At 41.3% G+C, this 26,643-nt stretch overlaps 1 protein-coding gene across 1 annotated transcript in view; it reads right to left on the minus strand.

Moving 5' to 3' along the window:
* Window positions 1-10,981: 10,981 nt before the first annotated feature.
* Window positions 10,982-26,643, minus strand: part of nfkb1 (nuclear factor of kappa light polypeptide gene enhancer in B-cells 1) — a 28,327-nt gene continuing 12,665 nt past the window's right edge. Inside the window, exons 6-24 of the mRNA XM_073486904.1 lie at window positions 24,953-25,104; window positions 24,705-24,868; window positions 24,206-24,364; window positions 22,493-22,597; window positions 20,508-20,599; window positions 20,219-20,357; window positions 19,732-19,890; window positions 19,461-19,586; window positions 18,869-19,027; window positions 17,729-17,858; window positions 17,419-17,533; window positions 16,427-16,631; window positions 16,175-16,344; window positions 15,952-16,054; window positions 15,248-15,387; window positions 14,606-14,675; window positions 13,014-13,177; window positions 12,287-12,419; window positions 10,982-12,203 (exon numbers count right to left, since the gene is read on the minus strand). Of these exons, the coding sequence (XP_073343005.1) occupies window positions 12,118-12,203; window positions 12,287-12,419; window positions 13,014-13,177; window positions 14,606-14,675; window positions 15,248-15,387; window positions 15,952-16,054; window positions 16,175-16,344; window positions 16,427-16,631; window positions 17,419-17,533; window positions 17,729-17,858; window positions 18,869-19,027; window positions 19,461-19,586; window positions 19,732-19,890; window positions 20,219-20,357; window positions 20,508-20,599; window positions 22,493-22,597; window positions 24,206-24,364; window positions 24,705-24,868; window positions 24,953-25,104 (2,571 nt within the window). The 3' untranslated portion in view covers window positions 10,982-12,117. The remainder of the gene's footprint in view (window positions 12,204-12,286; window positions 12,420-13,013; window positions 13,178-14,605; window positions 14,676-15,247; window positions 15,388-15,951; window positions 16,055-16,174; window positions 16,345-16,426; window positions 16,632-17,418; window positions 17,534-17,728; window positions 17,859-18,868; window positions 19,028-19,460; window positions 19,587-19,731; window positions 19,891-20,218; window positions 20,358-20,507; window positions 20,600-22,492; window positions 22,598-24,205; window positions 24,365-24,704; window positions 24,869-24,952; window positions 25,105-26,643) is intronic.

A 26,643-nucleotide genomic window follows, 5' to 3' on the forward strand; every position in this document is an offset into this window, starting at 1 on the left:
GATGTTGGACAGGAGTTTTAAAATAAGAGGAGGTTACTACAGGTGAACTGGCCTGATGCATGCACACCGCACTCTAACATACAGATATGGAGGACTCAGTTGCTAAAAAAAACACCAGCTCATCAGGAGTATTTTGCTTTGAAGCGGAAGAAAATGGCGAGCTGAGGGATTTGAATGAGACTTTGGCACAACAAACGAACACTGGTTCCGCGACAGAAACATATAAAACAAAATACAACTGTTCTTTATATTTTAGTACACTAGTGGCTATGACCCTTTTAAACGCATATGTTAATTTACCTGTTACACATCAGTATTGTCCTGAACTGTATGAGACAAATCTATTAATCACATCAAACGTAAATTTGTGATGCAACATCCTCTTACACAATGTCCTGCCCACAGCTCTGTCTGATTGGTAACACATTGGTAACCCTTGGATAACAGCTTCTGGTGTCCCCTGCAGCTCTACAGGGGATTTGCATGCTCATCACATCAGGTCCTGTTTGCCTTCACCGGCGGCAGGAGGTGTCTCCATGTCTGCATGCTAGGAGAGATGCATAAATACCTGGACGTAGAGATGCTCTCAGTATCAGACCGTCTGCTGGTGGAAGACAGAAGAGAAGCTGAGAGAAGCAAACATGGTCCAACTGAGCGTCATCGTCCTCGGCTGTGAGTATTCTCCCTGCTTCAGTGTCTGCTGTCTGATACATGTAGTTGAGTTAAAGTACAAGGTTTGCCTCTAAAATGTAGTGGAGTACAAGTGTAAAGTATAAAGTAAAGTACTTACTCACTGACTAAGAAAATGTACTTAGTTACTCTCCATGACTCCATATGTGTCATTTACTTTCTTCCTACACGTATGTTGACATTTCTAATAATGATGTTGGTGCTGAAGGTGAAGGTGAACTGATCCCGGGCGATGATGTTCTGAACCCTCACAGGGTCCGGACACGTTCACATCTTCACAACAGCTTTTATTTCCAATTAAAGACAACTGATGATTTTATTCTCTTGTGTGTATTTTTTTAATTTACCTCCATGTCAGCTGTCATGTTGTCAGAAGAAAACAACCTTCTTCAGATCTTATTTTGGCATCAGATGTCCTTTCATTGTCAGTTTGTGAGTTGCAGCAGTCGACAGTGTGAAAGTGATAAAAGTTAAAGTGACTCAGATGAGCTGGTGTGTTTTCAGTGCTGGCTGCAGCTTGGTGCTTCACTGGAACTGCTGGTGAGTTTTTATTCTGCTCGCTCATCTACATTATTTACTGTTATGGTGGTTTTACAGCTTTTTTTTAAATGATCAATTTATGAGTGTTAATATAAATAAATGTACTGCTGGTGTTGATGTTGTCCTTAGTTTAATTAATGTCCTCTTGTAATGAATGTATCTACATGATACATGTACATGAGGTTCAATGTGGCGAGGGCCGAACTAGTTAGCATACTATATAATATATACATACATATATATTAAGTTAGACTCTGATGATGATGGTGATGTCACTGACCTGTGTGTTTTTCACAGAGGGATTGCGCACCACAGCCTGTCGCGGTGACACCATTAAGGCCTCCTGCTGTAAGACAACACACACTCGTCTTTCTGTCCTTGTGTAACAGAATCATCGACTACGTTCAGTCTGTTTGTCTCTTTCACTTCACCATCATTGTAACTTTAACCTGGAAACAAAAGTTTATCAACTTTAAGACACAATCCCTCGTAAAACAGTGTTTTGTGATTCTTTGTACAGACTTAACAAATGAGATAGAACATTAGAGATTCACTGATCTGATTCTGACGCCTGAGTTTGGACTCACGTTGCTCTCCAAACTTTGTAAGATTTCACTGAGTTGTTATTTATTTTTATCCAGTTTGTCACTCTGACTATTTACAGAAAGGTTCATTAATACTCACTGTCCCAGAGAAATAGTCACAGTTACTGTGCTCCAGAGCAAAGACACACAACTAAACAACAAGTAAACACAAGCGAGCACAGACAGGACATGAGTCACACAACAACTCTGTAACAACTGATCCAAGAAAAGAAAAGACTATTTATCACATACTGTATCTCATCTATACACCAGTTCACGTAGTGTCACGTTCACGTCCACCCTACATGTCTATGCAGGGCCAACTTCATTTCAAAATGTCAAATATTTAAAGGAATAACCTCTGTTTTCTCATGTGATGTGTATATATAACTTTTGTGTGTAACACAATGAAATGAAATGACAGTTTCTGGCCTTTGGGCCAGTTTGGAGTGCAGTTTGAATGAGGCTCTTGCTGACCAGCAGGTGGAGCTAAAGTACCACTGGTGATACCACAGTTAGGGCCTCACTGGTCTGAGATATCACACTGTCAGTCAAAGTGAACCGGACTGAATTGGCGATGAAATACAACTTGTGACTAAATGAAACGATGTCTTCATTATGTGACACTTCACACTCCTCTCTTCTCCAGATGGCGGCAAGAAGTTAAGGGTGACATATATTTCGTTCGAGATTGGGGGGAGGAAATGTTTGAAGGGAAAACCCAACCCACGCATCAATTACAACAACCCCTGCACCAGCTACAGCAAACTTGTTCAGAACGTGAAAAAACGGTAAGAAAACATCCTCATCTTTGTGCTTTAAATGATTTATGTTTTGTCCACTTGAGGGCAACAATAACATGGTTATTATAGGACAAATACAGAGATGAGCAGTGAAACCAGAAATACAGTAGACATTCAGATGTGTGGTCCACCTCTGGTTCTGATCACATCTCTTCTCTGTTTCCAGCTGTCACGGCAAGCGCTCCTGTAACTTCGCTGTCACTTCAAAAGTGTTCAGAGGGTTATACTGTAGATACACGTTGACAAACGTGTATCTGCAGATGAATTACGTCTGTACCTGGTACGTACACACACACACACATACACACAGAACACGGTTTGAAGGTAGAACACATATAAACAAATTAAAACAGTGTAAATTGTGTTGTCCTTTAAGGTCAGTTTGTTTATTCAGTTTATTCAGTCATGAACACAAATAAAGTTTGTTTATTTAGTTTGTTTAAAATCAGTCAGTGAAGATCTTTCTCTCCTCATTATCATCATCTTCCCCAAAACTACAGACTGCTCCTTTAATCTACAGACTGCTCCTTTAAACTACAGACTGCTCCTTTAATCTACAGACTGCTCCTTTAAACTACAGACTGCTCCTTTAAACTACAGACTGCTCCTTTAATCTACAGACTGCCCCTTTAATCTACAGACTGCTCCTTTAATCTACAGACTGCCCCTTTAAACTACAGACTACTCCTTTAATCTACAGACTGCCCCTTTAATCTACAGACTGCTCCTTTAATCTACAGACTGCCCCTTTAAACTACAGACTGCTCCTTTAATCTACAGACTGCCCCTTTAAACTACAGACTGCTCCTTTATGTTGTATTTGTTTCTTCTGGTGTTTCTCATCACTGCTCGTGTTTCTCTACAGGCGTCCATGAATCATCTGAGGCCTTTACAAACTATTGTTCACGGCTGTGGACAGAACGCTTTGAAGACACATCAGACTGCTCAGAGATCAGATTGGAGGTCCTCCTCTGTTTGAAGTTGTGTATTGAAATAATTAAAACATGTTCAAACTGAAGGATTTGAAATTAATAAAATCTTAAGTTTTCCTCTGACAGCATTTATTTTGTGTTGACTTTTATTTGTCACTCTGCAGCTTCAGTCTTCAGTTGTACTTTTATTACATTATTTATTATTTCCTTTCAGATAATGTTGGTTTGGGGGTCGCTGGCAGACACGCTGTTCAGTCAGTTTCATACGAGGATGTTTTATAAATGACTTACACCATCGTCTGAGTGAATACTCCATTCTGATTGGCTGGAAGGGGGGCAATTAACTTTCCAGTAGTCCTAAAACTCAGAAATCAGTTAGCATGTTTGCTTGTTAGCACTTCCTGTCTCCTCGTCTCAAATCTGGACTATATTAAATGATTTGCCCATCATAATTAATGTAATATTCATTCAAAATATAGTAATTAATCTAACGGTCTCTTTGTCTTTACTTGATTTTGGCAAAAAGTGTACATCCATATTGATGAAGGTTCTCAGTCATCCAGGTCAGAGTAAATCTATGTTCTGTATCATAGTCAACTGGACTTGTTTCAGTTTGTTGAAGATGTCTCTCTCATCCAAGAGGCTTTTGGTCAGTAACACTCAACACCGCATCCAAAACTCACAGGATATCACCAACAAGGTGAGAGAGATAACACTGGACTCAGACCAAACAATGGTTTCTTGTCACATCACTTTCCCACTCAAGAAGCGGCTCAGATGGTGAAGAAACACCTGCTACACGACCCCAGACTTCACCCCAGACCACATTTGTGCCTTACTGGACCTCTGTCTGACGACCACCTGCTTCCAGTCCAGTGAAGGTTTCTACAGACAGAAGCACGGCTAAACATCAGATCCTGGTTCACTTTAAACCTACCAACACACTGAGGCAGAAACTTGTCCATCCTGAGGACTAAACACCCAGGAGACATAAAAAGAGTGATGTAGTTTATGCTGTTCAGTGCAGCCAGGACTGCACAGATTTGTACATTGGGGAGACAAAACAACCTCCATAAACGAATGGCACAACACAGGAGGGCCAACTCCGCAGGTCAAGACTAACAACCCACATGAAGGCCGGTTGGGTCAACGAACGACAAGTGGCCCTTACGACTCTGAAACTCAGATGAACAATGAAAACACTGACTTGACTTGCCTGTAACCATGGTTGGCGTTTCCATGGTTACCGACATGTTTCCATGGTTACCGACATGTTTCCATGGTTACCGGTGAGATTCCATGGTTACCGACATGTTTCCATGGTTACCGGTGAGATTCCATGATTACCGACATGTTTCTATGGTTACCGACAGGTTTCCATGGTTACTGACAGGTTTCCATGGTTACCGGTGAGATTCCATGACATGTTTCTATGGTTACTGACACGTTTCCATGGTTACTGGTGAGATTCCATGGTTCCAAACTTGTGTTTGAGCACAAATGGTAGGAGATCCTCTAGTTATAACATTTCAACATTCTAGAACTGGCATTGATCACTCTAGAACTGTGGTTGCTATTGGATACCAGTTTATTTATTTTTTTAAACTTTATTTTTATCAAGTTTTGGAGTGGACGTGAACAAGCACAGACATACATTAGGTCTAAGGGATCCCTCTTCATCCCGGGGAAAGACTGCCCTCACATGGACCTGTCAGTCACTGTTGAGGATGTCACAGTATCACCTTCATCGACGATGGACTATCCTGCACCCCCAACATCACCGCGGTGGCTCGATCCTGCAGATTTGCCCTCTACAACATCCACAGGATCCGGTCTTTCCTCACAAAGGGCGCGATGCAACTCCTGGTCCAATCGCTGGTCATCTCCCACCTGGACTCCCAGCCTCTGCGACTAAACTATTGCAGCATATCCAGAAAGCTGCAGCGCGCCTCATTTTCAATCTACCCAAATTCTCCCATGTGACCCCCCTCCTCCGTGACCTCCACTGGCTTCCTGTTGCAGCCCGCATCCGATTCAAGACGATGGTGCTGGCCTTCAAGGCCGTCAACGAAACTGCACCCATCTACCTCCAAACACTGGTCAGACCTGACGCCCCAGCGCGAGCACTTGGCTCTACTACATCAGCTGGTACCACCATCGCTAAGAGCAAACAAAGGTCGCTCAGCGAAGTCACGACTCCTCTCTGTTCTGGTGCCTCAGTGGTGGAATGAACTCCCGACCAATGTCAGGACAGTAGAGTCACTCGCCATCTTTTGCAGAAGACTCAAGACTCACTTGTTTAGACTTCACCTTGACCCCGCATAGCGTGACTTTCCACAGTGTATCCAAATTACAGCACCTGTTCAGCAGTGATGATATAAATGAGTCAACGTATCCTATACATAAAAATAAGTAATTAAATACATATGTACAGTGTCCAAGATCACACAACACAAAGTTTTTGTTAATTCCCTGCTGTATTAAGATATATAGTAACCATCTCTTCCAATAATTGTTAAAATCTATACAAAGATTCAAGGAGAAGATCAACCTCTCCATGCCACATATTTTGTTTACTACCCCAATCCACTCTGATTTTGTTGGGGGTTCTTTAATCATCCATTTTCTGTTAATGGCTTTTTTACCAGCAGCACTATCTGAAGAAGGTATTTGTCCCGTTTGTTAAGTTTGGATGGAATCTTACCTAAATATATTGTACTGAAGTCATGATTGACCTCTGAGCCAAATATTGATTCTATCACTGCTACTACTCCCAGCCAGTAAAGCCGAACTACAGCACAGTCCCAAAATATGTGGATGTGATCAGCCAAGCTGTTCCGGCACCTCCTCCAGCAGTGACCATGTTCTGGTTTGCCACTCTGAAACCATTTTATCTTTGGGGTGATGAAAAACCTAATAATGTTCTTCCACACAAATTCTCTCCGTTGACCCGAACTTGAAGTAGTTACATGTGTATTACAAATGTTAAGCCAGCCCTCCTCTGTGAGAGCTATATTGGCTTCCTTTTCCCATTTAGATTTAACATACGTTGTGGAGCGACTCTTAGCTGAATGGAGACATGAATAAATTCTAGAAACCAATTTTCTGTGCAGATTGGATTTGTATCCATCAATAAATACATTAATCAGATTTGTTTCACTTTCCTGAGAGATTCTGATATTTTTGTTGAAATGGTGCCTAACCTGAAAATATCTGAAGAAGTCCTGTCTTTCTAGATATAGAAGTCTGTCAGCTGTTGGAAGCTGTCTATTCCTCTGTTGGAGGAGATCAGGCAGTATGCTGTAATTCCTTTGAAAGTTCATTGCTTATATCTTTCATCCATCCGTGCGGGTTTGAAGTCACTGTCATGTGCCACCCATCTTAGTACTCATGCATTTTTTTCCAATTTTAACTTCTTGCATTGTCTGAACCAAATATTCATGGGGACCTTTGTCCAACAGTTCAATTCCTCTGAATGTATGGTGTAAAGAGATCTATCCCCTATTAGCGATTGAAGAGGTATGTCTAGTTGGCTTTGATCCAAATCTTTCCATTTAGCAACATAGTGTGGGTTGCACCAGTTAACTAGATATCTGAGCTGTGCAGCCTCGTAGTTACTCTCCAGACATGGAAGAGATGCCCCCCCTTTTTCTTTGGGTAACTGTAATGTGCTAAATTTAATCCTGGGATTTTGGCCTCGCCACATAAATCCAGAAATCATTCTTTTCCACTCGTTAAACTGTTTAGGAGGTATTTCTATTGACAAGGATTGAAAAAGATAAAGTAACCGTGGTAAGAGATTCATCTTGACGATATCTATTCGATTGTGCATGTCCAAAGGTAATAAGGTCCATCTTTTCAGATCAGTGATAATTCCCTTTGTAGTAGTGGAATAATTTATTGTGTAAATTGTAGATAAATCTTTTGGTATTTGGACCCCTAAGTACTTAATGTTGTTATTTTCCCATTTGAAATGACATATTTTCCGTTTAGTTGCCTGTGGAGAATAATTGTACACAATGGTTTGTGTTTTATGGAGGTTTAATTTGTACCCTGAATAATTACCAAATTGTCTAAGACGAGACATTAATTCAGGTGGCTCGAATCTGGGCTGGTAAGGGTTAACAGAATCAGAATCAGAAATACTTTATTATCCCAGAGGGGAAATTGTTTGTGTTACAGCTGCTCCCATTCAAAGTTCAGAATATGCAGAAATAATGATAATAATAATCGACAACAGGATATCGTCTGCATACAAAGATATTTTGTATTCAGTTTCTCCGACCAGGATCCCTGTAATTGAAGGGGGCGGGGCTTAAGGGGCAGCCCTGGTGACAACCCCTTTCAAGCAGAAATGATCTGGATAGACTGCCATTTATTTTGATCCTAGCAGAGGGAGAATGATATAAACTTTTCAAACATCGAATTACTACATTATTAACTGCAAAACGTTGCAGTAGCCTACTAAGTACAAGTATTCCCATCTCACGGAGTCAAATGCCTTTTCTGCATCAAGGCTAAGAATAATCGACTCTGCGTGGTCCTTACTCATACGCTCCACCAGGTGTGAAGTCTCACATTGTCATGTGTCTTCTATTTTTAATGAATCCTGTTTGGTCGGTATCAGTTAGGTCTGGAATTATGTCCTCTAATCTTTTGGCAATTATTGAAGCATATAATCTATAGTCTATGTTTAGAATTGATATTGGTCTATATGAGCTGCATTCAGTCTTATCCTATCTTATTATTGCTTGCTTCCATGAGGCGGGCATCTCTCTCAGTATAGCTGAAACATTTCAGAAGAAATGGTGTTACTAAATTTCTACATTCTACCCATTCCGCGGGGTTCCCGTCCATTCCTGGTACTTTATTTGTCTTAAGTGAGATGGTACTGTCTATCTCCTCTTTCGTTATCTTCTGTGTCATTATTTTATTTTGTTCTATGACATATCCTGCTGGTATGGGGATCTTTAATTGTGTGAATGGACCTTTCGGCTTGTTGCTTACGCGTTCTCCATGCCAATGACTTTTTGGCTTTCGATTCATTCTCATAATACCTTTGTTTTATGAATTTTGCCTTCATCTCCATTTGGCTGTCATACATTTTAATTACTTCTTGTTTTATTGTGTTTATTTGATTTAACAAGTGGGGGTTGTTGCATTCCATATGTTTTGTTTCTAAATATTTTAATTTGTCCAGTAAATCCTTTAACTGTTTCTGTTTTTCCTTTTCCTTATTGAAGACCACATTATGAGCTTCCCTCTAATTACAGCCTTGGCAGCATCCCATAAAGTACTCGGAGATATTTCCTCTGGATACCAGTTTATGTTTGAATTTATGAAGGAAATGATTTCTAAGATGGATGACAATTCCACATTTGTATTTAAAATGTTTCATCACCATCAAACATTATTTAAGTGGACATTTGTGCTGCTGGTTAACATTAATCCTCAGTTCGTGTGCATCATATCCCAAAATGTACGGCACAAGCATGGCAACAGACACACACAGTGCACAATAGAGGCTCGTGTTTTACAAACAATATATATCACAATACACTGTACATCATGTTGGGCTGTTTCAACTTAAAAGTCTGAGGTCAATTGCTACCTTAAATATTTGAGTTAATTTAGTTTGAATAGTTAGCTTGCTCTAAAATCTCAAAGCACACCTGTATTCATATCCTCTATGTGTTATCTAATCATTCTGTACTCTCTGTACTCGTTTATCTACTAATGCCAAATAAAAGTTCACAAAGGGTTCCCTGCAAGGTTTCCAAAGGATTGGATAGGGTCCAGAATTTGACTCTGTATTGGTAAATGAATGTGCACAAAGTTCTGATATACTACATTAAAAGCTCATTTGTTTTTTCTTCTTTTTCTTTTTCTCCTTCTTCTTCTCATGATGGGAAACATTTCATTCCACTCTCATCACTTCCTGGACCCTGAATATAGCCTTTAAATCAGACCCTGACTCATTTTGACTCAAGCTGTTGTCATTCCCTGCTCATCTCATTGTTTTACAACCACTTTTTGATATTTTATAACTACCTACTTATTTCCCTGTGCACCTTTTATATTAAGCATTGTGTAAGGTTTTTTCCTGCCTGTATAAAATACTTGCTGAACCGGACTCTGCTTCATGTCGTCTTGTCCTCCGAACACTCGCTGCTTCCAGAACCCTGACTCCAAAAAGAAGAGTAGTTGAGAGGCCAAAGTTTTTCAACGACGGCTTATATTTGATACTAAATAACAAAAGCCAGTGTGTCTCCATTATTTGTGTAAATTTACGGCTGGATAACAAAACTGCTGTCGAGCCCTTTGATGAAATACTTAAATCAAATAATATTTGACATTCATCTATTCAGAAATGTCTTGATAGAAGAAAAGGTTTCTAGAATGCATTTTATTTTATGTAACTAAAATGATTTGAATGAGCTGCATCATTAAAACAAATGTACATGTATTACAGATTAAAAACAAACATGTTGCAAAATTTGGTTTATTTCATTATTTACAAGGTGAATGTCTCTTTTTTTTCTTCTTCCCAACAATAAGGTTTGAAAAACAAAAGTAGGTTTCAGTCCTTTTATGGTGCGTCCACAGAATGAAAAACAAAACTGTCTTTAGTCCATAAAATAAGTTTGTGTGAAGTCTTGTTGAAGAAATCAAAGAAAATCAAATCACAAAAATTCTTAATTTACAGAATCCTGAGTCTTTAAATTTGACAAACTACAGCAGCTGCATTAGCTCAAACTTCATCGATCCAAACAGAGCTGACACCATCAGTGATTGTCATCACACTCCCAATGGTTCCCAGAGGCAGAAATTGTTAAGAGCTTCTACTTCAGTAAAAATAACAAGACAACACAGTAAAAGTACTCTATTACAAGTAAAAGTTCTGCATTTGACGTTCTACGTGCATAAAAGTAAAAGAATTACCAGCAAAATGTAATTAAAGTATTTAAAGTAAAAGTACTCCTGTGTGATAAATAAAGATTAGAGTTCCAGGACTTCAGCTGATCTGATAGTTTTGTTTGTGAGTGTGTCCCAAACCACAGGAAAATATATGAATATATATCTACTGGAAACACCAGCTGGACAAATACCTCAGTGATAATGAAATAATACCTTTTCGGGGGGTAATCTGAAATAGTTTCTTCCTTTTACCACCCTTTATAGTTTCCCCAGTGAAATGAAAAAACTAAAGATGTTCAGTGAGGATGAAAGAAGCCGTCGTAACGCTCCGATGATCGTCACATAAACTCGAAACTCAAAACTTCCTTCAATCAGAAAGAAACAAAACATGTTGGATATTGAGAAACACAATTAGTCGTTTGTTCAACATTTTTCTGAGGTTACTTTTAGTAATTACACATTATTAGTTATAAAATGAAACAACAGTTGAAGATGAAGACACGTCACACCTCCATAAATATAAAAAACATGTTTATTTAAAAAACAATACGACCAAAGAGAAGCTCATGTTGAACTGTACAGTGCAGAGCGAAGATATAAATATCATCACAGAGAAGCTTTGGTTTCACACTGAGAGGACGACTGCTCCTTTCCCACAATGCTTTGCAGTAAGTCATGTATCTCTTGATGAAGCTACGCTAACAGTTCCTCCTGATTCCAGTCGAAAATAAATCGATCAAAGACTGGAGTGACGTGAACGACTCGTTAAATTCATCTTGCTGCTGCAGTTTTGACAAGTTTTCAGTGGTGAGACGGACAGGAAATAAAATGGCCCTTAAAATTAAAAAACACTAAACAGATTTTTTTTTAAATGTTTAAAAACATGCACACTTTAAGGACGATTTCAGATGTTTTCAGTCTGAATTAATATAATATTCACATGAGATGTTGATGTTTGTAATGATTCCAGTCAGCAAATCAAATACGAACAAGAGAAGCTTTAAAATGTGACATAAAAACTGTTTAACTGCCGTTCACCTCATGATCGTCACAGCCAGAATGATCAGCAGGAATCATTACAAACATGTCACGTTGAGACAAACGTCCAACAGTCTGAAATCGTCCTTTCAGGGCGAATTAGCCTCTTTTACAATCATTTCAGTATTAATAGCACCTTTCCCCTGCAGACGTGACGTCTGCTACAGAAAAACAACCTGCTGAACACTCATCAAATCCTAAAATCCACCAGAAACTCTCTTGTCATCTCTTCGTTCAGCAGCCGACAGAATACGTTTCCACATGAGGGAGAAAAGGTTCATTTTGGGTGAATTATTCCTTTAAACCAACAGATTTCTTTGAGTGAGGAACAAAAACCAGATTTAGATTCTTTGGTTGAACTGTTGGAGTGTAGTGTGGGCTGAGAAACCTCCAACCAAATACTTCTCTTTCATTAAAACAAGAATCAATTGTTGACTTTTTAGTTCCTGTCAGTTAAACTGCTGCTGCGTTCTGTTTAAATCTGTTCATATGTTTGTGAGGAGAAACATTCATGAGAGAGGAGGAGCATCGTTCCCTCTATCGTTGGACAATGGATGATGATGGATGCATGAATTGTGCTTTTTCTGGTCTAGACGTCGACCAATGAGACGGTCACGCCGTGGAGAGCTCCACCCCGCTGTCACACACCCCGCTGTCGATCCGAACGTCAGCCTTCAGGTCCTGAACCTGAGACTCACCTGCAGACAGACACACAGCTCAGTGACCAACAGGACCAACAGAGAAACAGTCATGTGACCTCATCACGTCAGCGTCTGCTCACCTCTCCTCTCGTTGGTCGTCTTCGTCTCCTGGACGTCGAGGCGACGCAGCGCCTCCTCCAGGACGCTGAGAGCTTTGCACTCTCCGACGGACCTCAGACCAGCCAACAGGTCCGAGACCATCCCACCCGAAACCTGCAGGACACAAACATCCTGTCAGATCTGATCAGGGGTCAGAGGAAGGGTTAGTTACACTACTAGGAATGTAACTAATTACTTTTACAGATTAAGTTAGTATTTAAGTGTCGAGGTGGGTCGTTCCAGGCTCAGCTCAGCCAGAATCCAGAACTCTTCACAGTTCATGTCGAGGATTTTCTTTAAAAAACTTAGACTAAGGGTATTTGGAGAACAGTGAAGGTTGTTTCTACAAGACAATCCAGGACATGAAGGAACACTGAGTCGTCAGTGCTGCCCTCTGGTGGTCGGAGGTTTTAGTAACTCCTCTCACTGCAGTGATCCGAACAATCTGACGGTTCCTCCCTGCGCATCAGAAACTAAAATAACAGCTGTGTGCAATAATAAAAGAATTAAAGCCGACACTTAATGAAATGAAAAGGTCATTTCCCCAAGTAACTAATTACTTTAATAATTGGGAAAGTAATTCAATTACTGTTAAGAGAAGTAACAAAATAAGTGGAGACAGTGATCCACATCAACCATTTGAGGACAGCGTCAGCTGTCATGTGACACAGTGTGTGTGTGTGTGTGTGTGTGTGGGTGTGTGTGTACCTCGTAGCTGTCCAGCAGTGTCTTGGCGGGGGAGGGGCTCAGTCTGAAGGCCGTGTTGAGGATGCCCAGACCCAGACTGTGAGCCAGACTCTCCCAGCATCCTTCACTCTCCAGAGCGCCACACAGCTGCTGCTTCACCTCCACGTCCAGACTCACCAGGTCACCTGAACACACACGCACGCACGCACGCACGCACGCACACACACACACACACACACACACACACACACACACACACACACACAATCACAACTCATTTATTTTCTCTATTTCTGACTTTTATTTTGTTTTGTTCGGTCTCAAATAAACACTCACTGATTCTTGATAATTTATTTCGAGTGGGACAAAAATCTAAATGATGTTTAAACTCAATGTGAAGCTTCTTCTTCTTCACTGAACCTGATCAATGTTCTGTTTTAATAATAACTTGTGTTTCCTTCTCCTGGTTCAGTGGAGATCAGACCTGTTCAGCTGCTAGTTTAGATGTGAAATAAAGTTACATTCCTGAATTTAGATGTGTTAAAGCAATGAACTAAAACTGACAAAGAAATATTACACAAAAGTAAAGAAAAAAAACAATGCAGCTTTTCATTTTTTTGGTAGTTAAGTAGGTTGTCAGTTTGATTCCCGTAAATACTGCCTGGGTTCAAATGTTTTATTTAAAAAACTATTTTTGTACTGAAGCTAAACTGTCAGGAGTCAGACATGTTATTATTATATAAACAACATTTGTCTCCTCGAGATCGCAAGAAAACAAATCAAATTTTACTCGTTATCGCAGCGAGTCTGCCAACACAATGAGCAAAGGGTCGGAATGAGGCTGTTAAAGGTCCACTTGAGTAGGTCTGGTGTAGATGGATGTATTAAAACTTTAAACAGAAAGAAAAAAGATCACTGCAGCAGCGAGCGTCCGCGGCAGCAGGCATCCGCCACGAGAAAAGACGTAGCACCCAGTGTCTTCCTTCAGAGTGCTTCCCTAGTGTTGCAAGTTTCAAATCTCCCAAATTTTCAGAAAGGCGCTGATGACATCATCGCCACTTTTTTTTAAAGCAACCAATCATATATTAGAGCAGTCGGGACTCGTCACCTGTTGCCCTGGTAATCCAGAAGCTTGTTCTGGCTGTGTCTGTCTGACCCAAGCTTCATCAGACGGAGACAGAAAAGTCGATTTATGGGAGTAGACTGTCTGCAGACTGAATGTTTCTGCTGAGTGTTGGGCTTTTATCAGCTGTGTGGTCAGTCCTCTGTTACCATAGCGTTAGCAGCTGTCAATCAAAACCAACATAAAGCGTTTTGTCTCTTTGTCTGCGTGGACACTTTCCACTTCACTCAGACAAACTGCTGGTGTGAAGGAATCAGAGCTCAGGTTCAAATCTAAGACTGTGAATCACTTTTAAAGGTCACAGTCACAGTCACAGATCAGTAACACTCATTTTCATATATTTCTCTAATTCTTTTTCAGATTTTCTCATTTTTCTATTTTTTGCCTTTTAACTTGCAGGACTCGATCTTAATCTTTCTGTAGGAACACTCATGGTGTGTGAAAGTCTTTGATTGTAGACGAGCATCAGTGTTTCAGAGAGTAAACTCACCTGGAGGAGGAGACAGGGGTCTGTGTGGAGACTTTGGTTCATATTCTTTACCATTCAGAAGCTCCAACACCTGCAAACACACAGAATTTTTTAAAGGAAGTTTGAAAAGAACTTCTGAGGAAAATTTAGATTTTATGGCAAGAATTACTGATTGGATGTAGTCAGAACATAGTTGTTTTAGTTTAGTTTCTATAGTTTAAAAAGTTGTTCTAACGTAACACAATATAATTTAAGTCTTTATTATTCTCAATATCTTAATCTGGGTTTTTAATTAAAATACAAGCTTATTTTTTGTCAGGGGGAAGATAAAAGAAGAAGAACACTTTGTGGTGACGCCCCAGTCTCAATGAACGTCTGAACTGAAGCCTCCTAATAACAAAGACGAAACTCTAAATTCAGTTTTACTTCACTTTCATAAAGTTTGGTGAGTAGTGCTCCACCTGTAACCCAACAGTGATGTGACAGCGTGCTGACACACCCTGATGGAGCTGACAGGTTTAAACCACGGAGGATTTTCAGGAGGTTTCTCTTTAAAGTAGCGTTGGCATCAGGCTCTTATTTTGAAAGAACATGTGTTTATTTTCTCTGAAGAACAGGAAGTGTCAACCAAGAGACTCTCAGAAGGTTAACCAGCTGCTGTACCTGAGTGTTGGCGGCCATGTTGAGCGGAGTGGTTCCTGGGATGTAGCCTTCATCTTCATCCTCTTCCTCCCTCTCTTCATCACAGCGGTCCTCCTCCCTGAAGAACAGCGGCTCAAAGTTCTCCTTACGAGGGTCTGCACCTGGAAAACGGCGACACAGAGTTAAAAGAGGAAGGCTGAATCAATCTAACATGTTGATCAAGACACAAAAAGAGTCTCCACACAGGAGCGTCACTGCGTCACTGACTGTCTCATTACAGCTGCTGCAAAATCAATTAGTAAATCAATTATTCTACCTCAAAGGAAACAGGAGAAGAAAGATATTATTTTGTTATTGGTTTAATTATTAACTCGTGATTATGTCCTTTAAAAACTGATCAGTTTGGATCAGTGTTATTGAAGGAAAAGTAACATTTTGACAGGATGGGGAGTCGTGACAGTTAGCTTAGCTTAGCATAAAGACTGGAAGCAGCGGTGAACAGCTAGCCATCCCAACTCAAGGAGTTGAACTTTAAGTCTGGGTTGCTATGACAGTGTTTTGTCCAGTAAGCGGACCTTGAGTTTGGACGGTTGTCCCAAAGATAAATGATGATGTTCATCAGTGAGCTTTAGAGGTGTCAGCGCTGGACAGAGCCAGGCTAGCTGTTTCTCTAGTCTTTATGCTAAGCTAAGCTAACTCCAGCTCTGTGCTTAGAGAAGGATCACCTGCAGCCATCAGCAGAGCCGTTAGCTTGACGGAGCCCCGCCCTGCGGCGATGTGAAGGGGGGTGGAGCCGTTAAAGGTGCAGCAGTCCACATTGGCGTTTCCCTGATGACAGAAGACATCGCAAACACTGTTAGATCTTACTGGGAACGACCTGAACCGACCAGTAAACCCAGTGAACTGAACAGTCAGGTAAGGTCTGCTCTGATTGGTCCCAGTGTGTACCTCCAGCAGCAGGCAGCCGGCCAGTGACACGTTGTCACTCTCGGTGGCGAGGTGGAGGGCGGTCCGTCCACAGCTGCGCTCCAGCGTCTCCACGTTAGCTCCGCCCTCCAGCAGCTCCCTGAGAGAAGACAGCTGATTGGCCAGAACTGCCAGGTGGATCGCACACAGACCTGTAACCACGGTAACGGACAGACTGTAAGCTCACACACATTCAGCTTTATTTTGTGTATGTGTGTGTGTGTGTGTGTGTACCTGCTGTGTTGGTGTGTTCCAGCAGTGCTCTCAGCTCTTTGTGCTGCAGTAAAAACTGGACCATCCCTCCTCCTCCTTCCAGCTGGGACGCCAGGTGGAGCACCGTGTTGCCATGACGATCTGTCAGTGTCGGGTCAGCGCCGGCCAACAGCAACGCTTCCACCGCCTCCCGCTGCTGGGTGATCACCGCCAGGTGCAAAGGAGTCTGAGAAACAGGGAGGAAGAGGTTACATTATTGTGAGGGAGTCGTTCTCCTTCGCTGATTCTTAACTTGAGTTTCCCTCCTAAACAGGAAGTTTCCTTGCCTCCTTTCATGATTCCTACCCTCTCTTCTGCTCCCTAAATAGGAAGTTTCCTGTCTTGCTCTGCAACTAGTCGGCGTCCTTTCACCCTAACTAGTAAATTTTGTCGCCTGTTGCCCCGTAAACAGGAACGGTCCTCTCTTTATGAAATCATTTCTTGTTCTTCTTGTTCGAGTTTTGTTCTTGGTTACTGAGTGGATTTATTTCTTCCTCTTTCAGTTTCATGATTTCCCAACTAGAAAAACTTCCTTCTTTGCTCCAGAATAAGTGTCCTTGTTCCCTAAATCATTGCTACCTTGTTTATTTCATGGCATCCAGGGTTGATTTCTCCGTAATAGGAAGCTTTCTTGCTCCCTAACTAGTAAATGCCGTGGCTTGTTCCCCTCTAGGAAGTTTCCTTTCCTTATGAGGTAATTTTCTTGTTCTTGTTCTTAGCTTCTTGCTTTGAGTCAGTTTCTTTCTTCTTCCTTCTCCCTTAGTTAGATAGCTTCATTACTATAAAGCTTCCTTCTTTGCTCCTGACATGGAAAGCTTTCTTTTCTCCCTCTTTAAGTTGAAACAGCATTGAAAGAAGAAACTAAAGAACTTCCTCAAAGTGTTTCCTTGTATATGATCAAAACAAAGACAAAGCGACACCTGGAACATGTGTATTTCCTGCTCAGAGATGCAGCAGAGTTTAGTTTTTAGTACCTGGTAGAGGTGGTTCCTCATGTTGAGAACCTCCCGTCCAGGCAGAGCAGAGACGACCTGAGTCAGACTCTTCAGTGCCTCCTGCTGGCTGTGGAGAACTGCCAGGTGGATCCCACTGTGAGGAGGGGAGAAGAAAAATAAAGACTCAGTCCATAACTGATGTAAATCACGTGCAATCTTTCCATCAATCTTTTACTTCAATCTCAGCCATAAAATTGTAAAAATATTGGTTTAACATTTCCATAAAATCTCACTGAAGCTGCCAGATCACAGAGTTTAAACACTCATTAAAGTTTCCATGTTTACTCACGTGTCTCCGTCCTCATCCTGTGCGTCCATCAGGGGGCGCTGTGGAGCCAGAAGGTACGCTGAGTCTCCTGTAACTGAGTACTGAAACAGCGCCTCCAGCTGTCTGCTGCCCTCCTCAACCGACCGCTCATCTGCAACACAGGACAGACAGGAACTGATGTGTAATCATGGAGGGTTTTCTGTCTAATCAGCTGTAGTCTCTCTGTAATTAACTACTTATTATTGGAGGTAATTACCCAGTAATATATGATAGTTTACCATGTATTTACAGTGTTAATACTGGGTAACTCTTCTCTTTACAGTCACTTATTTACTAACTTTTTAAAACTCAAATGAAACATTTCATGATAACATCAACAGAAGTTTAGAGTTTTTTCATCAAACAATATTAGATTTTTATGCATCTTGTAAAGCAGGTCCATGCCGTCAGAAGCTTCTTGATGTCAGCTATGTTTGGTGCAAATATGAAACATGTCTCACATTAAAATACATAAATGTTTTATATTTGGAATTGGTCAGTTTGAAAACGAAGCTGAGTCAGTTTCAGTTTGCTGTCTTTTTATTTTAGATTCACGTTTCTGAGAACAAGTTAAAGAAAGTAAACTTTGATCTATTTATCTGCTGCTCTGAAGAATAAATTAAGCCTCAAATCAAACTCTGAGAAGACACATGACATCTACATTTAACACAACAGCTGAAACAACTGGCAAATGTTTTTATTAAACAACAAAAAACTGACAATTTTGTTCGCAAAAATGACAAGAATTCACTGATTCCTGCTTCATCGTTGCTTCTTTTCTTTGTTTCAACAGCCTGAAAATGTGAACTTCTTTTACTTTACCAAATGTTTAATCAACTAATAAAGAAAATAATAAGCAGATTAATTGACAATGGAAATAATTAACTGCAGCTGAAATAACTGACTGAACATAAAACCGACACCACGCAAACATCTGGAGACCGATAAGCAACAACTTGATGAAGATCTAAAATATGTCCCAAGTCGAGGAGACAGTAGTTGTAATCAATGGTTTGAGCTGCTGTGATCGATCGAAGCCTAAACTCAGGACTAAAGCTCAGTTATATTAGTGTTAGTGTGTATAAACACTGTGATGTATAATGTCAGCAGGTGATGTGTTACCTGTGTGAGGCTCCACACTGACCCCTCCCTCCTCACTCCTCTCCCCCACCTCCAGGCCTCCTAGCTGGGCTGAAGCTCTCAGTACGACCCCTGACCCCGAGTCATCGTCTGGATCGCTATCATCGTCGCTGCTGTCGTCTGCTGCATCGCTCTGAGAGGCTTTAACACAACATTGACATAACGTTTACACAACATATAACAGGATAACAGCTCAGTTAAGACTTGAACATCTCTTATCTCTTAATTTCATTTGTTTTTGGTTTCATTTTTTCTTGTAACCAGGTTCTCCATCAGACAGAGTCACACTTCCTGCTGTTAGTTACAAACGTACAACGACCTCACAGCCTCCATTTTGGATGAAATGTCTGAACAGATATTTTGATTTTACAAGTTTGCTTTTTTGTTTATTTTCTCTCTGAATGCCGTCGCTGAGCACCGTCCCTGTTTCCATCGTTTACTGCTCCCCTCCCAGACACTCAATCATTCACTTTAAAGTTGGTGCCAACCTCATATTTAATTCTACTTATCTGTCTTTTGTAATAAGATAAGAACTGTTTGAGTTTGCACAAAAATGAAGACTGAGATTTCTTACCGTGTTTGATGCCTCCTCCTCCTCCTCCTCCTCCCAGACCAGCTGAGTATCCTGTGGAGAAACCTCCACCTCCTCCTCCTCCTCCTCCTCCTCCATAGTTATAGGTGGTGAAGCCCTGGAAGTATGCTGGAGGACAAATCAAACGCACCAAAAACATCAGCTGATAAAGAATCCAAATCACCAAAGTTTCTGTCTCATAATGAACCAACCAAAGAGTTCGTTAAATATCTAAACTGTCAAGGATGTTCCAGGTTTTCCAGGCTGATTTTACCTCCTCCTCCTCCTGCAGAGCCGGGTCCTCCTGCTGCTGGACCTCCTCCTCCACCTCGGTACAGACCTCCTCCTCCTCCTCCTCCTCCTCCACCATGACCACTGAAGTCATGGAAGGTTGGTAACGTCTTCTGTCTCTTCCTCTGAACCTCCTCCTTGTCTGAAAAAGAAGACACAGATCAGCAGGAGGCAGTGTTCACCTGTACCGTCACTGCAGCTCACCTGTTCATAATGATGCTCTGCTGTCACAGTAACACACCTGAGCTTTCACTGTTTACATCTACAGGTTAGAAAAGGGAATAAAAATCTCATAAGGAAGTCTGTATTGTTTTTAAAATAAACTAAAACTTTTAAAAAATAAAACGGAAAAAAAGGGAAACCAGTCAGGCCATCTCCCAGTCTGTGAACCCCACATAACAAGCTCCACCAATCAAAGCTCTCCAGCTGGAGATGAACCTATGATCTGAGGGCGGAGCTACTTGACCTACCTATGATCTGGGGGTGGTAGGTGAAGGGTTTGGGCTCGCTCGTCTCGTTGTCAGACTTCCTCTTCAGCTGGACGAACACTGACGTTGGTTTCTGCAGGTTCTGGTCTCGATACTTCGGAGTCTTGAACACGATGGCAAACTGACGGCAGAAAACACATCGCCATCGTAACTTGATTACGAGTCATGACCACTCATTGGCCAGGTTAAATGCTCTCATAGTCCTTTTTATTTGATAACAATAATTCAAACTGATAGTACTCCTGTAGTTGTACCAACTTGTCGCACTCACCTGTCTGTGAACGTCTGTCGGGGAAAAATCTCCCAGAGCCTCCCAGGTCAACCCCGTGTCGTCTTCTTCAAAGAAACGGACCTGGATGTCATCTGGAATCAGACACACACACACACACACACACACACACACACACACACACACACACACACACACACACACACACTCATTTCATTTTCTATTTTAAAGGAAGCAGTAAATATTCTCCATCTCTCAGAGTATTTGTATTTTCAGGTGTTTTCAGGTGTGGTGAGATTCTCTGACCACAGAGCTGCTCTTAATGTTGTTCATGTACAGACTAATGTTAGTTGTTGATTTGACCTCACTGGAGCAGCTGAACTGGAGGATTACAGTGAGTTGAGTCCAGATCAGCTGCTGTTTTCCCACCAAGAAAAAAAACAAAACAAAACAAAGAAGGAGAAGCTGACAGACCTGAAGCAGGACAAAAAAAGAAAAAACATCATCAGATTCTGAATCGGTCCGTTCCTCCTGAGGGATTTACATATCGGAGGGGAATTCCCTGAAGCTGGACTTCCTCCAGGAGAACAAAACTGTTCAGTCACAGCTCACACACATTTACTCTACTCTTTACTCTTCACTGCATTCAAATAAAAAGTAAAAAAAACAAACAAGACAGCTTCAACAGCTGTACGTTACTACAGTTAAAAAGGATTTGATGCTAAAAATTGAGGCAAAAATGTGAAAAATGTCGCGTCTGTGTGGCTGAATACTGAAAATGAAGAATAAAAGAGAACAACTGAAACTACAGGAGCTCTTTACTCTCTGTGTTCATCAGACTGTAAACAACTAACAAGTAAAAATACTAACTGATGTTTGTGTTTTGTTCTCTGTTAACAGTTTAATGTTATTGATCCTGAGAGTCAGCTGCTCACTTACATTTTGATTTGTGAAAACATCACTTTGTCCTCTAATTCAGGAAATATTGACCGTTTATATTCTTGCAGTAAAATGTTTGAGGACTTTGTGGACTGTCGTTAGCACAGTTAGCCATGCTAGCTCCTGCAGTTTAACCCTGAACCGCCTGCTTTGGCCTCCAACAAATGTGTTCATTTTACCAGCTGATGCACGTCACGTTAGTCTGATGAAGGGAGCTTCTGCCTCAACAATCTGTGTGAATATCTGCAATGACTTCTTTATTTTCAGCATTCATTTAGACCCTCTGGACACTGTGCACACATCACCTTCACTGCCTACACCTGCGGCTCTGAGACGATTTGGTTATGGGTCGGGTCTGATACAAGTTTAGAAATCTGTCCCTGTGGAGAACACAGAGTCCTCCATCTGTTAGACACTAACAAGGATTATTAACTAACAGAAAACTCAGTCATTTATATTCAACTGAGTGTTTTGATGAATCTCTTGATGTGTCGTCTGTGTGACACAAACACTGCTGCGATGAAAAGTAAGAAGAAAATGTCTGTCGACAGATTAGAAAAGTCATGTGATTGCCACTGTGGACATTTTGAAAGAGAAGTCAAAGGTACAATACACAGCAGCGTATACAACTGAAACCATAAATACTCGCTGCGTATGCAGCAGTCTGACAGTTTGATAAATCTTTTGAAGGTCAAAATATCAAACACAGTCCATTTGTTTTATCATTTAGGCTGTGGTGTGAGTTCAAGAGTCCTATCTATTGAGGAACCTTTAGTGACATCACTGATAAAATCACTTAATGCTCCTTTAAACATGCCTGAGGATTTAACAAACCTTCCAGCAGGAGGCGACATCACCTGATAAACACAAACTTCAAGAAACTTATGTTCTTTTAGTTCCTATACCCATGACATCACTGTGACATCACTGTGACATCACTGTGAAACTAGTGACTGATGTGAAAATCCAGTCATCACTCGAGGAGAAACAACGACTCAGAGGGAAAATGATGAATCAAACCTGTGACTGAATACTGGGTTCATATTCAGTTATTCATATTGGGTGTAGGGAGAAAAACGATGTCTCACCTTTCTGGACTTTGTCACAGAGCAGGTAGACCTCCTCTCCTCCGCTCACACAGCCGGCTGTTCGATCCATCCTCACGATCTTCAGGTTGGAGGCGTTCGGAGCCTCTGAGGGAGGAAACACACACAGCAGGTCGGTCAGTGGAAAGCCTCATAGGTGTGTTCTAACTGGACACACTGAGCTCACTGTTTAAACCTACAGTGTCTCTTCAGTCTACATTCACATATATACTTGTCCTCAATGACCCCTGGAACTTCTTCAAGGACTCCTTGAACCTTCTCAATGACCTGAAGAAGTTCAGGAAGTTTGGACTGACAGACATCAATCAAACTGTGACTCTTTAACACAGAAGCCACATTTAAACTGGAAAATGTGTCAAATAGCAACTAGAAATGATTCATCTTTGGTTCATCTCAACAGAAACTGATCAGATTTCCTTCCTGCCCTCCAGAGGACGAGTCCTTTAGATTTTAAAGGCCTCAGGATAAACTTCACATGTGCAGCTCCACAGCTGACTCTTAAAACAAACAACACACTGACACTTAATCTCTTCTGTTTTTATAGTGTGGCTGTAATGAACGGTGAACAATGAAAATCTCTAATCACTCGATTAAAAAACCTCAGAAGTTTCAAAAAACAGAAATCTGCAGTTCAGTTCTAAAACCAAAGTGAAAGTTGAGAAGGATCCTGAAGTGATGAGCAGGTTTCAGTCCTCTGAGAGGAAGCTGCAGCAGACGGAAACCAAAGCAGCAGGAAGAGGGAAATGAAACCAGGCGGCCTGAAACGACTTCAGTATAATCCTCAGAGAGTCGAGTGCTCGATGATCAGAGCTAAAGTCAGAAAACATCCCTTGTACTCGTTCACTGTCACCATCATCATCATCATCATCATCTTCAACAAGGACATGACTGGACTTCTACATGGTTCATTAGAAGCAGTGATCTATCACCGTACTGTGATCAGACCTCAGTAAAGAGTGAATCCACTTTAAGTCCAGCTCGCAGCAGGTCAACATCTCAAACCTTCTGAACTCAGTAAACACTGAGCAGAGCTGATAAAGACGTTAAACTTCTCTCTAAAGTGTTTTACTGTAGAAACATCATGAAAACACGACTGTGGCCTGCAGCTGACAGTGTTGAAACTTCTCTACCAGGTGATAAAGCTCAACAAACTGTAAAATGAGAGCAACAGCTGACAAAACTAGACTCTTAATCAGTGTTAAATTCATGAAAATCAAGATGTCTAAATCATCACCAACACCAAACTGACTGTTGAACGTTAAACTGTTAAAACAACCACAGGTGTCTCTGCACACCTGTCAGAGTGCGAACATTGGTGGATGGCCCACGGGAGCAGAAGGCAGTTATTAGGTTTATTATTATGAGTCATCATCAGGGTTTGAAATAAAACCACCAAGCACTAACTGTGGGCAGATTTTCCTTTGGTGAAGGCTCTTTTGGTTGAGGTGTGATCTCTTCTACCAGGTGGGAAAGAAACAAAAAGAATAAAGTGAAACTAAAAAGAAAGTTAAACTTTACCTGGTTCATATTTACCTCTCAGGTAGCTGCCTGATGTTTCTTATGATTATCTGACTCAAACTCATCTGATCTTAAACCAGTCACGTCAGTAAACAAGCAGCAGGTTAAAGAAGGCATCTCAGAACTTAACAGGATAATTGGACGCAGCTGTGTGGACGTGTCACAGTTCAGACTCACTGCTGTCGTAGATCGGTTCAGATACGGCGGGCTCGAGTCGTCTGGAGAAACCTCCGTCGCTGTCGGGGAGGAACGCCGTGAACATGAGCCGAACCACGCTGAGGTCCATTTCTTTAGCCTGAAGAGCCGCCGCGCTGCTGATCACATTGCGCTGGTGGTCTGAGGACAGAGGAGGGACGGACACACTTTGATTTGACAACAAGATGAGAATAAAAAAAAGATATTGCAGTTTTCAGGTTTGTCAGGTAAGATCAAAGACACAAACACACACACACACACACACAGATCCTCGCTGCATCTTAAAAAATGAGCACTGGACAAAATGTGAGATAATAAAATTAAGATAATATTTAATTGACAAGATTTTACTTTTCCTCACATTCCAAGAACACCCTGACTTTTCTAAAATGTCCTCACTTTACGATACGTCCTTTTAATGTCTGAAACAAACATGCTTGTACACACACACACACACACACACACACACACACAGTCTGACCGGTGAGGTCTCGGGGGATGCGGACTTCTCCCTGCAGCCCGTCGATCTCGGGGTGGATGGAGACTCCACAGTTGTATCCCATCCTGAAGGCCTCCATCATCCTCTCCTCCAGAGTCTTCGCCACGTTCTTCTTCGTCACGTGGAGGATGCCCAGGTTTGGAAAACTAACAACAAAACACACCAGTGAGTGTCAAACGTGAAAGTTGTACTGGTTCACCGGTTTTCTCCTGGTTTACTGCCGTGCAGACCTGATGTTGGAGTCTTTGGGCTGCAGGTCGGCGATGCAGATCCCTTTGTCACACTGTTTCCCCACCAGACTGTGAGCGTGGAGCTGAGGGTGGGCCGTCATCGCCGTCACCAGCTGCACCACCACACGGGCCGGACCCTGGTAGTTACTGATCTGAAACACGAGAATTCACAAGAACGTTACAGTCTGCATTTTAGGTTTGAGTTCAGTGACTGTAATACTTTATGTTTGATCCATCACACTGAGTTTAAATTAACTTCAGGCAGATGGTTCAAATCCAGAATCTGCCTTTTTAACCACAATCAGAAGTTCAAGTTTCAGTGGAAGTAAATCAATCATCTGTTTGAAATGTGAGAAACTGGTTCATCGAATCATCCGCAGACGACTTTGAGGAGTGTAATGATCAATTCAATGATTAACAATCTAACACCAGTGATGCAAAGTGAAAACAGAGATCATCATCTTCAGGTTACACTTTTATTTTGAAATTCCTCTGGCACGGCCACCTTTTCCATCTAAGCACAGCTCCTTCCTAAACATTCGAACAGCTCTGCCAGCAGACAGGTAATGTAAGAAGCCCAAAAGAGACGCTGAGCACATTTACTCCACCGTCTCAGGAACAAATCAACAATGTGGAAATATTCTGGATTACAGAGAAAGACGAGGCAGACTTTGTGACATTGGTAAATATTGTATTGTCGTCCAAAGAACTGATATATAATCGTATTGTAATATGGCAGCTTTCTGTACTGACCTCGTCCTTAAAAATGTTAAAAGATAGACTTGTTTTTTTGGTTTCACAGCTGGATGTCTGAAATAAAATCCTGTTTCTGGGCCTTGAAGACTTGAAACAGGGTTTTGTTTCACATCTTTACTTCAGTTTATTTGTTCTGGATCAAAGACAAACAGAAAAGCTCCTGAAGTCCTGATATACATTTTGATCATATTCCAGTTTAAACAGCACGTTAGTTGATGGCAGCGTGGTGTGTGAAGCGTGAAATATTGTCTAGATAAAAGAGGTTCAGTTGGACTGATGGCTCTCTCTGGAGGTTTGGTGTTTCTCAGTTTTTCTCTGCTGTGGTTCATGAACACTTTCTCCTCCTGACACAGATGACTCACAGAAACTTTCCTCCATCACACGACACCAAACATCACAGCAGAGACACTCAGCAGCTCCAACAGGCTCAAATGTGGGTTTTAATATTGAACAAAAGTAAACAGAGGGATGATATATTTTTTTTATGTTGTGGCCAAAATATGTTACAGAGGCCGACAGGTGTCATGGTGGAAAAATAAACTAATTATTGTGTGAACTAACGGATCTGTTTCAAATCCTAGAGCAGTTCGTATAAATTAACGTGGACGTACTTGTTTTTTTCCACATCGACATTTGTTGGATGGAACTTTTTCACACTAACTGAACTCAGGATATGGATCCGGTCCTGAGCTTGAGAGATTCTCCTGACTGTGTTCAACTTATCAGTTAGTCTCGTGTTGAAATCAGCCAATCAACAAACCATAAACTGACAATCGTGATAAAGTTATAACCTTGTTTGCAGAACATAAATGACATAAACAACGATAAAAGCTGGATATTTTAAATTAAAGACAAGCAGCTATAAAAGTGAGTCAGTTTTGAAGACGTACTCTTTAACACTGATTATCAGCGTGTTCTCCACATTAACGACCAGC

Source organism: Pagrus major, chromosome 18, assembly GCF_040436345.1.
Source record: "Pagrus major chromosome 18, Pma_NU_1.0".
NCBI classification, from domain to species: Eukaryota; Metazoa; Chordata; class Actinopteri; order Spariformes; family Sparidae; genus Pagrus; species Pagrus major.